We start from the raw sequence: 15,000 nt of genomic DNA on the forward strand, positions 1-15,000 counted from the left end.
TTGAACTAGCGAGGCACACAGTACAGTAAACGTTACATGACACACACACACACACACACACACACACACACACACACACACACACACACACACACACATACACACACACACACACACACACACACACACACACACACACACACACACACACACACACACCGAACGTCACACAAAGAGTCATTAAGTTCAAACGTCACATTTTGCTGCAACTACTGATGAAGGAGGGGTATTTTGCGAGAGAGAGAGGAGAGAGAGAGAGAGAGAGAGAGAGAGAGAGAGAGAGAGAGAGAGAGAGAGAGAGAGAGAGAGAGAGAATATCGGTGTGGTGGTGGCGACAAGGTAAGATATTCATGTCGAATGTCAATGTATATATTTGGGAATTTGGAAATCATGGATATTAATGAGTGTGTGTGTGTGTGTGTGTGTGTGTGTGTGTGTGTGTGTGTGTGTGTGTGTGTGTGTGTGTGTATGTGTGTGTGTGTGTGTGTGTGTGTGTGTGTGTGTGTGTGTGTGTGTGTGTGTGTGTGTGTGTGTGTGTATTCTTTTCGTATATTTGAATTGTTTTGTGTTTATTTGGGTCAGTATTTGTGTTTTATCGTTACGGTTTCTAAATGTTTCTGTGTTTTATTGCTCTATGTCTGTTGGTCTCTGTTTTATTCGTAGGGAATTACGTGTTTTATTGATGTTTGATGTTTTTTTTTTGGTATTTTATGGGTGATTAAGTTTTTTCCATTGTGTTTTCATCAGTGGTTTATGTTTACATCGTGTTTTATTGGCGGGTATTTTTTTTATTGTTTATCGCTGTTTAATATTCCGTTGGTAACATTTAGTGTGTGTGTGTGTGTGTGTGGTGTTTTATGAGTCACTGATCACACACACACACACACACTATAGCTGTCTCACGTTCCCTCATCCTCCTTGTTTACCGAATCGTTCCTCCAGTATAGTTTGCCAAGCGTTCCATAATACTTTAGTAACCTATATACCTTCATATAACGGACTTCTCTCTCCATGTAGTCTGTTAGATGGAGGTTCCACTGTATAGTCAGCTTTCTTACTTTTTCCCCCGATTCGCTCATCACCGCCGTCACCACCACCGCCACCATCACCGCCACCATCACCGTCACCATCACCACCACCACCACCACCACCTGTCTCGCGCTGATTTCATGTCAGTTTAAACGTTTGTCCATCACGTGGTACACTCGTTTATCATACTTAACCGCATAATTTCAAGACGGCTGACACGAATTAGAGCCCAGGTGCAGACGCCCGCCCTCAGCCTTACACACAGGTCCTCCTTCCTCCTCCTCCTCCTCCTCCTCCTCCTTCTCGTCCGACTACTACTATTACTACTACAACTACTTTGTCTCCTCCTCCTCCTCCTTCTCCTCCTTTTCCTTCTTCCTCCTACTTCTCTTCCTCCTCCTCTTTCTTCCTCCCTATTTCTCTTCCTCCTCCTCCTCCTCCACCTTCTCCTCCATCTTCTTCTTCTTCTTCTTCTTCTTCTTCTTCTTCTTCTTCTTCTTCTTCTGTTACACTCTAAGAACCAAATTTTTTAACATAATCATCATCATCATCATCATCAACAACAACAACAACAACAACAACAACAACAACAACAACAACAACAACAACAACAACAACAATTTGTGTAGTTTTCTCGACAACTTTAACTTAAAAATCTGTAGATCTGGGAAAAAAAAGTCATGAATGCAGCCGTCGACACCAAGAAACCACCACAGATCATATTAAATATTTTCAAGTCAGTTTAAGTAGGCGAGTCTTAGTTTAAACCCCCACACGAGCCTTCCCCAGATCACACACACACACACACACACACACACACACACACACACACACACACACACACACACACACACACACACACACACACACACACACACACAGCCACACACACGCACACACACACACACACACACACACACACACACGCGTTTCTTCCTAACCCCCACCACTAAGTTTAGGGGTTAGAGGAGGGGAGGGGGGGTAGGGGAGGTGAGGAGAGGAGGGGTTGTGAGGGGAGGAGGTTGAGAGGCAGGGAAAGGAAGAGGGAAGGTAAGGAGGGGAAGATGGGGTGAGGGGAAGGGAGATGGGGGTGAGGGGAGGAGTAAAGCTGCCTCGCTAAGTTTGTGTGTTAAGGTAAAACTGTTTATTTTTCCCCCGTTGATGAAGAGTTTTTGTCGTCGTCTTGGGAGGAACTTCTTGTTCCTTTACTTTATTTAAACTTTGAGCCAAAATTCACTGCTAAAAAGTGCCTCACTGTGTGTGTGTGTGTGTGTGTGTGTGTGTGTGTGTGTGTGTGTGTGTGTGTGTGTGTGTGTGTGTGTGTGTACAAATTCTAGTTTAAAAAGATAAGTGATAGCACTTGATAATGCCTCTGGGTGATTCATGAACAAGACGCGATCCATTAAATATGTTTATTCAAGTCTGTTCCTCTGCTAACACACTATTTTACCCTCCCTCCCTCCCTTGCTCTCCTCCATCCCCCTTATCCCCCTCTAATCGCTTCTCCCCTTTCCTCCCTTTCCTCCTCACCTCTTTTCCCTCTCTCTACCCCTCCTCCTCCTCCCTCTTATCTCACCTCCCCCCCCCTCCCCACCCACCACCTCACCCCACCACCCCTGTCTTCTCACCTCCCCCTCCACCCCACCCCCACTCACTCCCCTGTCTTCTCACCTCCCCCACCACCCACCACCTCTCCCCCCCACCCCCTGTCTCACCCTCCCCACCCCACCCTACCCACCACCTCTCACCCCCACTCACCTCCCTTCACCTCCCCACCCACTCTACCCACCACCTCCCCACTCCTCTCACCCCCCTCCTCTCTCACCCCCCACTCACCCCTGTTCCCTCCTCCCACCCCCCAAAAGCATAAGTGTTATGGTGTAAAACTAATTTATGGACCATTAACGTTGACGGCTCGCAGCTGGACACATTACTCACTCACATTTATCGAAATTATTAATGTAAAGCGTCAAGGACTGTAGAGATTATTAGGCTAATACCTGTGATAGTTATGTTGGTAATACTAAGCACAGTCATGAAAAACAACAATAATAACAACAATAACAACAACAACAACATTAATAATAATAATAATAATAATGATAATAATAATAATGAACAATAACATTAATAAACAATAATAATCACACACTAATAATATAAACCACCGTATACAATAATTAACAGTAACACGTGTGTGTGTGTGTGTGTGTGTGTGTGTGTGTGTGTGTGTGTGTGTGTGTGTGTGTGTGTGTGTGTGTGTGTGTGTGTGAGAAGGTAATGAAGATGTCTATAACAATGCGGCCTCTGTTTCTTATTACAGAGAAGCTCTATTGGACAGAGGGATGAGGGAGGGGGTAAGAGGGAGGGGGTAAGGGGAAGGGGGTAGGGGAGGGGGTAAGAGAGAGAGGGGTAGGAGGGAGGGGAAGGGGGTAAGAGGGAGGGAATGAATGGTGGGGTTGGGAGGAGGTAAGAGGGGGTTGTTATTTTGGTCTTATTGGTTTGGTTATGGTTATTATTTTGACCTGAGAGAGAGAGAGAGAGAGAGAGAGAGAGAGAGAGAGAGAGAGAGAGAGAGTATAAAAACACCCTCACCTCTCCCTCATCCATCACCACCATGTCCCAATAATCAAGCTCTCCACCACTAGAAATTTCACCACCAACAACAGTATCTTACACCACTATCGGCCAGGGGTTCATATTAGGGGTTCACATCAGAGGTTTACGGGTTCACGGGTTCACAACAGGTTTTCACATCAGAGGTTCATATTAGGGGTTCACATCAGGGGTTCACGGGCTCACGGGTTCACATCAGGTTTTCACATCAGAGGTTCACATAAGGGGTTCACTTCAGGGGTTCACGTTTGGGGTTCACATCAGGAGTTCACATTATGGGTTCACATCAGGGGTTTATATTAGGGGTTCACGTTGGGGATTCACATCAGGGGTTCACGTTGGGGATTCACATCAGGGGTTCACATCAGGGGTTCACATCAGGGGTTCACAGGTGTACAGACAACAGGTGAACCGACCGCCCCGTGACACCATTTTTAAATTAAGTGATAATTAATATTTCACCTGAACAAATGGAGGTTTGTAAATAATTAAACTAGTTCCGTAGGCAGTTTGGGTGAAATAAGTCATTAACTATATACATATGATGATTTAAAGTAATTAGTGGGTTTAATTATATTGTAAAAGAGTTAGTTGAGTTATTATGTCTGTGTTTGTTAGTCGTTCCCTCTTGGCTTTATTTAATTATGTTATTGTGAGGATAATTTGATTGGCCTTGTTTCTCCCTCTATCTCTCTTTTCTCTTATTATCTTTCCTCTTATCTTCTTTATCTGTTTATCTCATTATGTTGATCACTTTATTACTGTGTCTGTCTCTTTATTCTTGTTTGTTGCTCTTTGTATTTGTTTGTCTTTGTCATTTTGTTTATATAATTGTATGTATGTATGTATGTATGTATGTAATGTGTGTATGACTGTATGTATGTATGTATGTATGTATGTATGTATGTATGTATGTAATGTAATGTGTGTATGACTGTATGTATGTATGTATGTATGTATGTATGTATGTATGTATGTAATGTGTGTATGACTGTATGTATGTATGTATGTATGTATGTATGTATGTATGTATGTATGTATGTATGTATGTATGTCTTACTCACATCAACAGTGACGCCCACACGAGGGAAGATGTGGTAGGGGGGGGAGTCTCTTGGCACATATCTGAAGAACTCATCATCGTCCTTAAACCACTTGACGGAGTAGATGGAGGAGTTACCTGGCTCGTAGTCACACCTCAGCTCCACCGTGTCTCCTCGTAGCTTGTAGGGCGGGATGACCGATTCTCGTAGTCTCAGCCCGTCACATACCACTGCGGGAGGAGGTGACGAAGGGAGGTTAGGTGAGTGTCAGAGAATAACTAACGTGTTTTTTTTTGCACCATAACAGGACTTAGAGAGTTGTGTTGTCAGAGAGATTATGTTTATTTTCATGTAATATCGTGAAATACTATAATGTTTCTGGGGCTGATGTTCCTTCTTGTGATGTTAGAATGTAATTATTATTGAATGTAGGGTAGGGTAGGGTAGGGTAGGGTAGGGTAGGGTAGGGTAGGGTAGGGTAGGGTAGGGTAGGGTAAGTTATTTAAGTTAGGCACACACACACACACACACCTTAGCCTGGCGAGGGGGTTGGTGACGGGGTTGACAAAGGTATCGAGGATAAGCCAGGAAAGGTCGAGTGAGGGCGGAAGGAGGTCGAGGTCAGGTCAAACGAGTTGGTTAGGAGTCGGGGGAGGAGTTGGGGAGGGGCGGGGAAGAGTTGGGGGAGGGGCGGGGAGGAGCTGGGAGGAGGGGCGTGGAATAGTTGGGGTGGGAGGTGTCGTGGACGCGGATAGGTCAAAAGAGGTCTGGTGGGTGGTGGAGGAGGGGTGAGGACGGGTCAAGGAGGAGATCGGGCGAGTGGGTGAAGGAGGAGGAGGAGGAGGAGGAGGAGGAGGAGGAGCTGCCTGATGGAGGTACGGCTGTCTGGTGGTGGTGATATAAACAAGAGACGCCTTCAGAAACAAGTCTTTGAGATATTACATACATTATGGAAGACGTGACCCCCCCTCCCACTCCCCATCCACACCCCCCTCCTCCTCCTCCTCCTCCCCCTCCCTGGGTGTTGGTGTCGCCTCGGGAACTGATCCACAAAAGAGTTTCAAAAGGCGGAAAAAAATGCAAGTCCAATAGTGTGGTGAAAACTGTATTGTTAAATCCGAGAAATGGTAAATATTTTTTTAAGTCCGAAAAAATTATAGAAATGTGACAAGCCCGAAAAATGACCAGCTATTAAACTCCCAAAAAAGTGGTAAAAATGTAAGTCCAGATTATATTAAAACTGTAAAAAGTCCGAAAACCGGGTAGCGAGATACATCAAGTTTAAACCAAAAAGTTGTGAATATGTAACAAGATTGATGTGTTGCCAGAGAAGAATTAACCTGTCGAAAAGTTGTTGACAATACAGCAAGATTAGAATATACAACTATCGGTGTAAAATATACAAAATATTACCCCCCCCCCCCAAAAAAAGAAATAAAATAATGAGTTGAATAAGACATTAATCCATTTTTTAACGTTAGGATTTAACCTGATAATTTTTCCCCAGAGGTGATATTATTTCGATTAAAAAAAGATCAAATTTGGTAGGATATTAACCCATGACCTTTGACCAGTTTCGAAAAAAACCTAACCTAACCTAACCCAATTAATAAGTTTGGTAGAGTGACTGACCTATTGTGATGACATTTGAGCGGCATCAAACAAAAGGGGTGAACTTTGGTAAAAAAACTATCCAATTCTTGACCTGACATTTTACTTTTGGACTCATTGAGGAAGAATAATTAATTGTCTCACAGGTACACGACGAGGGGGGAGGGGTAGGGGGATGCACGGGGGTGAAGGGTTTTAATATTCTTTCCAGTATTATTCATAGCATGAGTGAGGGGACGTGCCACGACCTGAGACTGATGATCTTGACTTGAGTTCTTGACCCTTTCATACTGACCTCTGACCTCGCTACACCACGAATAATAGATATGCTTGGACGTCTGTGAGTCGAGGATCGGGGGAGGGGGTTCAACAGAGAGAGAGAGAGAGAGAGAGAGAGAGAGAGAGAGAGAGAGAGAGAGAGAGAGAGAGAGAGAGAGAGAGAGAGAGATGACCTTCTTTAGAAAAGTGGATTGGGGTGGGTTTGGGTTGGACGGGGAGCAGAGCGTGAGGTTGGGGGATGGGGTGGGGCGGGACGGGGCGGGGCGGGGCAAAGCGTGGTGGGGCAGGGTGGGGTGGGGCAAGGTGGGGTGGGGCAGTATGGTGGACCTTAGAGGATTGCTGTCACGTCTCCAGGTGAATAATTCACTGGCAGCTATCACACCACCATCACGGAATATCGGTACCTCACCCTGGCCTGATGGTGAGGGCCGGCCATGACCACCTCACCTCTCCCTGGCCTGGTGGTGAGGGCCGGCCACCACCACCTCACCTCTCCTTGGCCTGATGGTGAGGGCCGGCCACTACCACCCTCACCTCTCCTTGGCCTGGTGGTGAGGGCCGGCCACCACCACCTCACCTCTCCCTGGCCTGGTGGTGAGGGCCGGGCACTACCACCTCACCTCTCCCTGGCCTGGTGGTGAGGGCCGGGCACTACCACCTCACCTCTCCTTGGCCTGGTGGTGAGGGCCGGCCACCACCACCTCACCTCTCCCTGGCCTGGTGGTGAGGGCCGGCCACCACCACCTCACCTCTCCGTGGCCTGGTGGTGAGGGCCGGCCACCACCACCTCACCCTGCTGTTATGAACAAAGATAATGACTGCGTAAATGTGTTGTTGAATGCTCTGTGGATCATTCCGTATAAGAAGATAATACTGTTGAAGTCGTTCATTAATCTGAGACAAATCAACACGAGCAGGAATTATTACTATTATTATTATGATGCAGAGTCTTAGTTCTTGTGGTTTTTACTCTAAATTATGAACGCTTATATCGTGTCTCAGAAATATGTGTACGCGCTCTGCCTCACAGGTTGTCATAGTGATCGTCTGAATCCTTCTGTTACACCAACAACATCGTTCTCACTTAACCTAACCTAGCCTAACCTAACCTTAAACATCGATAAGTGGGGATAATGTTGTTGTCATGATACAACAATTCACGCGATCACCAGGAAAATCTGTCAAGTAGCGTGTATAATTTTTCTGGGACATCTTGTACTGAGATAATTGAGTCGTATGCATAAGTTACACAATGTTGAAAATACTATAAGGACGCTATAGACCTCATATATGTATCAGCCAAACTACTAAGCAAACTATTAAGTTACCTTTTGTCTATGACCGTGTCGTGGGAGAGTGATGAATGCCGCTAGTGTCTCTCTAACTATGTTAAAAATAATAGCAGTTTGAATTTATGATTTTTATTGATAATTGTTCAAATTTTGTTGTTGTCGTGGATTAGACAGAAAATAAATTGAAATTGATAACTTGAAGAATTGTTTAATATATTGTGGTCATATTTTCAGAGATGGTGAAAAATGTCTTCCTTAGTCACACAAGAGACTAAAGTAAGTACAGTATGTTTATGAGTCGTGGATTACCCCCAGCTTATTTTACCCTAATATTAACCATCCTAACCTAACCTAACCTAACCTATCCTAACCTATCCCATCCACATGTAGCATTAGGGTATTTAATCACCAGAGGAAATAATCTGTTGTAAAATTGGTCGTCCTGTATGTCTGTTGTAGAGTTTTATTGAAAGATTTACACCCAAAATTCTAAATAATATCAGACGTTGAAAATTGATTTCAACAATATTATATCAAAGTGTCATTTAACGTTGAAGATTCTTGTGTGTGTGTGTGTGTGTGTGTGTGTGTGTGTGTGTGTGTGTGTGTGTGTGTGTGTGTGTGTAGGACTAACACTGATGGTGATGATTATTATTATTATTATGCTTTCGGTATTACTGCAGCTCAAGGTATTACCAGCTCAAGGTACAGTATGTGTATATATTTTTTATGTATATTCATGTAGCCTATATATGTATTTATTGTGAATCTTCTGTGAATATGTTTAAGAGAATTTATTAATATAAAATTACAATGTATCAGAATGTCCAGGATTTGCAACTCTGAATTATGACTCGATTAGTTCAATATGAGGTTCAATGGGGCAGTGGTTCAGTGGTTCAAGGGTTCAGTGGTTCAGTGGTTCAAGGGTTCAATGGTTCAGTGGTTCAAGAGTTCAGTGGTTCAAGGATTCAGTGGTTCAGTTGTTCAAGGGTTCAGTAGTTCAAGGTTTCAGTGGTTCAAGGGTTCAATGGTTCAGTGGTTCAAGGGTTCAGTGGTTCAAGAGTTCAGTGGTTCAAGGGTTCAGTGGTTCAAGGGTTCAGTGGTTCAAGGGCTCAGTGGTTCAAGGGCTCAGTGGTTCAAGGGTTCAATGATTCAGTACAGCTTCAGTCTTGATGTTGTCAGAACACTAATGAGCTGTCACAGAGAAATATAATGAAGGAAAAAATACATATGAATACACTCAGATAGATGTATGCTTTGATGTTACTCGTATCGTATATATACATAACGTCTCTGTCTGTCTGTTGCTCGATAATACTGATGTTGTTGTTGGAGGAGAGGGATGAACAACAACAACAAGTTCCTAGATGGTGTATATTACTTAACCTTTAATAAATATTGACTGTTGTGGAGGTTGACCTTGACCCTAATCTCGTGTTGTGTGTTGAAAGACTTCCGCTGTTGATGCAAATTAATTCACTATCGTCACAACAACAACAACAACAACGACAATAATAGACAGTTCCCACATTCATCCACCTGACTACCACTCACGACACACACACACACACACACACACACACACACACACACACACACACACACACACACACACACACACACACACACACACACATTTGCACATGGAAGTATTGACTGGGTACGGGGAAGGAGGAGGAGGAGGAGGAGGATATTGAGTTTCATATATTTGTGGGAAATAAAAGTCTGATATGAGGGGCGAATCCTGGAGAGTTATAGAGAGGCAGGAAGACGAGGAGGAGGATAAGGGAGAGGGGGGAGGAGTGGTTGGGGGAGGAGGAGAAGAAGAAGTAGGAGGAGGAGGAGGACGAGGAGGAGGGAGAGAACTTAGAAGGACAAGAGGAGGAATAGAAGTAGGAGTAGAAAAAGTAGAAGTAGGAGTAGAAATAGGAGTAGTGGTACACGATGTCGTCTGCCACTGAATGCTTGCCCACCTCAACGGCTCAAAGATTAACCTGAGTCTGGCCACACCTTCCTGGGAGCTGCTGTGAAGGGATTCGAACGAGGGAAGTCATTGACAATTTAAATATGAGAGAAAACAAGAAAAAAAGTGCTCATTCAAAGGAGGCGAGGGGAGGAGGAGGGGGGAGGAGGAGGAGGAGAAAGGTGAAGGAGGAAAGAGGGGGAGAAGGGGGGTTGGGGGAGGTGGGGAGAAGGAGGAGAGGAGGAGAAGAAAGGAGGAGGAGGAAAGGGGGGGAGAAGGGGGAGGGTGGGGGAGGAGGAAGGGAAGAAGAGGGTCGCACGCCGGAACACTATCCTGGGCTGAAATTTCTAATGTATGTATGTATGTATGTATGTATGTATGTATGTAAGAAATATACACCTGGATAAACTTAACCAATACCAGACTTCTCCAACACTCCCGACAACACCCTCTCTCCTCCTACTCTCCCTCCCCTTCTCCAACACTCCTCTACTTTTCTCTTTCACGTCTCCAACACTCCAACATCCCTCCTCATCACCTCTACAACACCTCCAACATCCCTCCCCATCACCTCTCCAACACTCCAACAATCCTCCTCCTCCTCTCCCTTACACACGCAGCTTAATTACTCACGACACCAAACTCAATTACCCCGAGAGAATAATGAGGTAACGGGGCTATGATAACAAGACGGTATGATTACTGTGTGTGGTGAGGTGTAGGCCAAGTGTGTGTGGTGAAGTGGTCGAGTCAACACCTGCAAGTTGTCATTACACGTCCGAAGCTTCGACCTCCCACCCCCACAGGTCTTGTGTGTGTGTGTGTGTGTGTGTGTGTGTGTGTGTGTGTCCGGAGAGAGAGCGATACAGTTTATATATTCAGCTGGTGTACTAATAGTATATGGACCTTTAAGCTGTTTGTTTTATAGTTATGGACCATTAAATTATATGTTTTATTGACGGAGAGAGAGAGAGAGAGAGAGAGAGAGAGAGAGAGAGAGAGAGAGAGTATTCTTATATACTACCTCCGTCTAGTGCAAGATAATACAGCCATAGGTATATCAACAAACACACACACACACAATACGCCCCCACAAGCAGCCACTTCCCTCACTTCACTTGGAGATCAATACTTTCTTTTGTTTCTGTTGTTGTGAAAAAGAATATATATATATATATATATATATATATATATATATATATATATATATATATATATATATATATATATATATATATATATATATATATATATATATATATTGAAATGAACCATACCCTTCCCCCCCTCCCCCTCCCTCCCTACCTCGGTGGCTTTCAACCAATAAAAAACTCCCATTTCCAATATTTCATCTCATGATAGGTCCGACATAAAATTGTTTAAGAGCAGCTAAATGTCCGGAATATTTCAACATTGCATTTGATTACAAGGGTTATTGCCTGTGTCCTGCCCCCACCCCTACCCCCTTGCCCTCCCCCGCCCCTCTCTACACCCTCCCCCTCTCTCCACCCCTTCACCCCCACGACCCCCTAAACAAAACATGGATTTACTCTCGCTCGTAGGTGGAGGAAATACATTTTGTTTACTCTATTGACAGACAACGAAAAGTTTGTCTGTTTGTTTATTAAGTAATGGCGGCAGTTATCAGTGAGGGAATAATTGTTTTATCAGAGGCGACAGATACGGCCTTATATTGTTATTAGAGCATCCTTGTTCTGCTGATGTCTACGAGAACACACACACACACACACACACACACACACACACACACACACACACACACACATTACCTGGAGGAGCTACAATACAAACATCTCCTGAAGGCGTTAACATGAGCCTCCAGCACCAGAGACAAGCCCCGGGAGAGGACCTGGTATATATTTATGGTGCGAATATTTAGCGGGGATTTATGATTGGCCAATGGCCCCTCTCACACGACCAATGTGTCACCGGGGAGTCCATGTGTGTCAGTGAGGGGGGTGAGGGGGAGGAGGGAGAGGAGTGGGTTTGGTGAAGAGTAGTAGGGTGAGGAGGGCACGGGAGGGGAGGGGAGTGTAGGGAGAGAATGACGAGAGAGAGAGAGAGAGTAGAAAAAGGAGTGGGGTGAAGAGGAAGATGGGAAGGATGGAGGGAGGGAGGGATGGAATAGAATAGAACTGTATTTTCTCTCTTAAAAATAATCTCTCTCTCTCTCTCTCTCTCTCTCTCTCTCTCTCTCTCTCTCTCTCTCTCTCTCTCTCTCTCTCTCTCTCTCTCTCTCTCTCTCTCTCCATGTTGCAATATATCATTTACCTTCCTCAATATATCCGGTTCGTGAAGGAGATAATTATGACTGTTCAGTGCACAACCCCGACACACACTTCGGGGATAATCACGTTTATGCAACACGTAATTAACAACCTTCTGGGATGCGAATGAAATCCACTAAAAGTCATTACAGATAAATGAAGTCAATTAACAGTGATTAATAACACAGGTTTTCCAATGGCTTCAGTCCCCAAGAGCATTAATTACGATACTGTTAAATGGCCTCAAAGCATTAATGAGGCGTTACCTGACCTCTGTTGTCATATGTTTGAGCTACAGGTGTGTACTATGGACGGATCCAAGGCTGTTATTGGTTGATTAAAATAGCCTTTGTGATGGATGTAATTGTTTACCGGCAGAAATAGTCAATTAATGTTACATCTTGTTGCCATAAATAAACTCCGGCTTCTCAGCCCAACCTACAAATTATTTCATTAATCTGATGTATGTTTAAATAATTATTCCATCAATATTAAATTACCATAAAAATAATGATTTACACTTGAAATTTCTATAAATGGAAATATACTGTAGTCTTGATATTACTTCTTATTAACGTTAATAAGAATGAAATATACTCCAGTATGATGCTTTTCCCTCGTTACTCTGGTCAGCGAATCAACCAATCAGAAGCCACGTTGACCCTCCAGGGATCCAGTTTACCCAGAACCCCGACGATTATTACAATATTATTCACAATTGTCCATAAAAAAAAACATGAAAATATCACCAAAGAATTTGAATAATTTATGCATAAAACATTTCTGAAGGTATTTAAATATTATGAAACATTATAAGTCAGGGTACGGGATCATGACATTTGCTAAAACATTCATTAAGCATTTACTAAACATTTACACAGACATCCACTAAACATTCAATTAAATATTTACTAAACGTTCACTAAACAGTAAACAAAACATTTACTAAACATAAAAAAACATTTATTAAACATTCACTAAACATTCAACTTAACGTTTACTAGGCATTTACTAAAACATTCACTAAACATTCACTACACATTTAACTAAAACATTCACTACACATTTAAATAAAACATTCACAAAACATTCAACTAAAACATTCAACTAAAACATTCACTGAACATTCAACTAAAACATTCAACTAAAACATTCACTACACATTTAACTAAAACATTCACTAAACATTCACCCCTCGTCTCCCTCATCACAAATTAGGACATCGCTAAACATGGTCCGGCATTATGAAAAATATTACATTATTAAAATCGAAAATGATGTGTGAAATATTCGTTGTGTTTTAAAGTACACAGTTCATTAGTGTTAATATGAACGTTTGAGTTAATGTGCGCTATACCAGGGACATATAGTGACATATACTGTAGCTTTTAATATAGAGTTGTTGTTGATATATAAGGTGACGAAGTTTGTGTGTTAATATATTTGAGAATGAAGGAATTATATCATTTGTCTTTAAAGGGTTAAATAATTATTCTGGAAAGGGTTAAATAATGGTAATCTTAAGGGTTAAATAATAGTTTTAAAATTATTATACCAACACACACACACACACACACACACACACACACACACACACAACACACACACACACACACACACACACACACACACAGGAGGAAGTTTGTGTAAAAAAAGATGAAACTATTTGGAACTAGAATCATATATTAGCAACAGTGACAGTCGTTGTGTAGTGTTTCCATACAAGAGGGACGTACTGTATACTATATATATATCTTAACCTAACCTAACCCAACCTAAGGAGGGGGGAGGGCAGATAATTGTCGTCAATAGGTCAATACATCAAAAATTCGTAGTTATAGAAAAATAAACCAAATTAAATAATAGTTGCGATGCTTACTGTAACTTCACCACGTATTTTTTACTTTTTCGGTAATAAAAATCGGCTTTCTGGATATAAGCTGAAATATTTACCGGATAATATCGCTTACAGCCGGATAACAGCGAGTACAGCCGGATGACAGTGATTACAGCCGGATCAATTCTAAAAAAATGGCTATCGGATGTATCGCCGGATGCCGTTTCTGTGTTGTGTGTGAGAGAGAGAGAGAGCGAGAGAGAGAGAGAGAGAGAGAGAGAGAGAGAGAGAGAGAGAGAGAGAGAGAGAGAGAGAGACTTGGTTATCCCTGTTAAGGTGGAGATGTCCTGACCACAGTCCTCCTCTCTCTCCACCCTTTGTTATCCCCTTCACCCCACCCCTCCTTTACCTAGACCCTATTCCTCCCTCATCTCCCCACTCCTCCTCCTCCTCCTCCTCCTCTCTCCTTATACACACGAGGCCGACGAGATGGTCTCATTTGGAATTACCTGTCGTCAATCAGTGTGCATTTTAGAGCGGTAATTAACAACGCAGGTGATCCTCAGCTCCCACCTGGCCGCCGACAATACAATTATCATCGAGTAATTATCGCGGGGAATGTGTTGTAGGTTGTATCGTTTACGTCGCCAGGTTAATGAACGTGTGTGTGTGTGTGTGTGTGTGTGTGTGTGAGTGTGTGTGTGTTTTTACCCACCACCACCACCACCACCACCACCACCACCACCACCACCACCACCACCACCACCACCACCACCACCACCACCACCACCACCACCAACCACCACCACCACCCACCACCACCACCACCACCACCACCACCACCACCCACCACCACCACCACCACCACCACCACCACCACCACACACCACCACCACCACCACCACCACCACCACCACCACCACCACCACCACCACCACCACCACCACCACCACCACCACCACCACCACCACCACCACCACCACCACCACCACCACCACCACCACCACCCACCACCACCACCACCACCACCACCACCCAC

The 15,000-nt window shown here is 43.7% G+C and overlaps 1 protein-coding gene across 1 annotated transcript in view; it reads right to left on the minus strand.

Moving 5' to 3' along the window:
• The window catches only part of LOC121876656, a 74,768-nt gene that overhangs the window by 15,717 nt on the left and 44,051 nt on the right, over positions 1-15,000 (minus strand). Inside the window, exon 2 of the mRNA XM_042381977.1 lies at positions 4,710-4,918. Coding sequence (XP_042237911.1) covers positions 4,710-4,918 — 209 coding nt within the window. The remainder of the gene's footprint in view (positions 1-4,709; positions 4,919-15,000) is intronic.

The sequence above is a fragment of the Homarus americanus genome, unplaced genomic scaffold (assembly GCF_018991925.1).
Source record: "Homarus americanus isolate GMGI-L3 unplaced genomic scaffold, GMGI_Hamer_2.0 scaffold28, whole genome shotgun sequence".
NCBI classification, from domain to species: Eukaryota; Metazoa; Arthropoda; class Malacostraca; order Decapoda; family Nephropidae; genus Homarus; species Homarus americanus.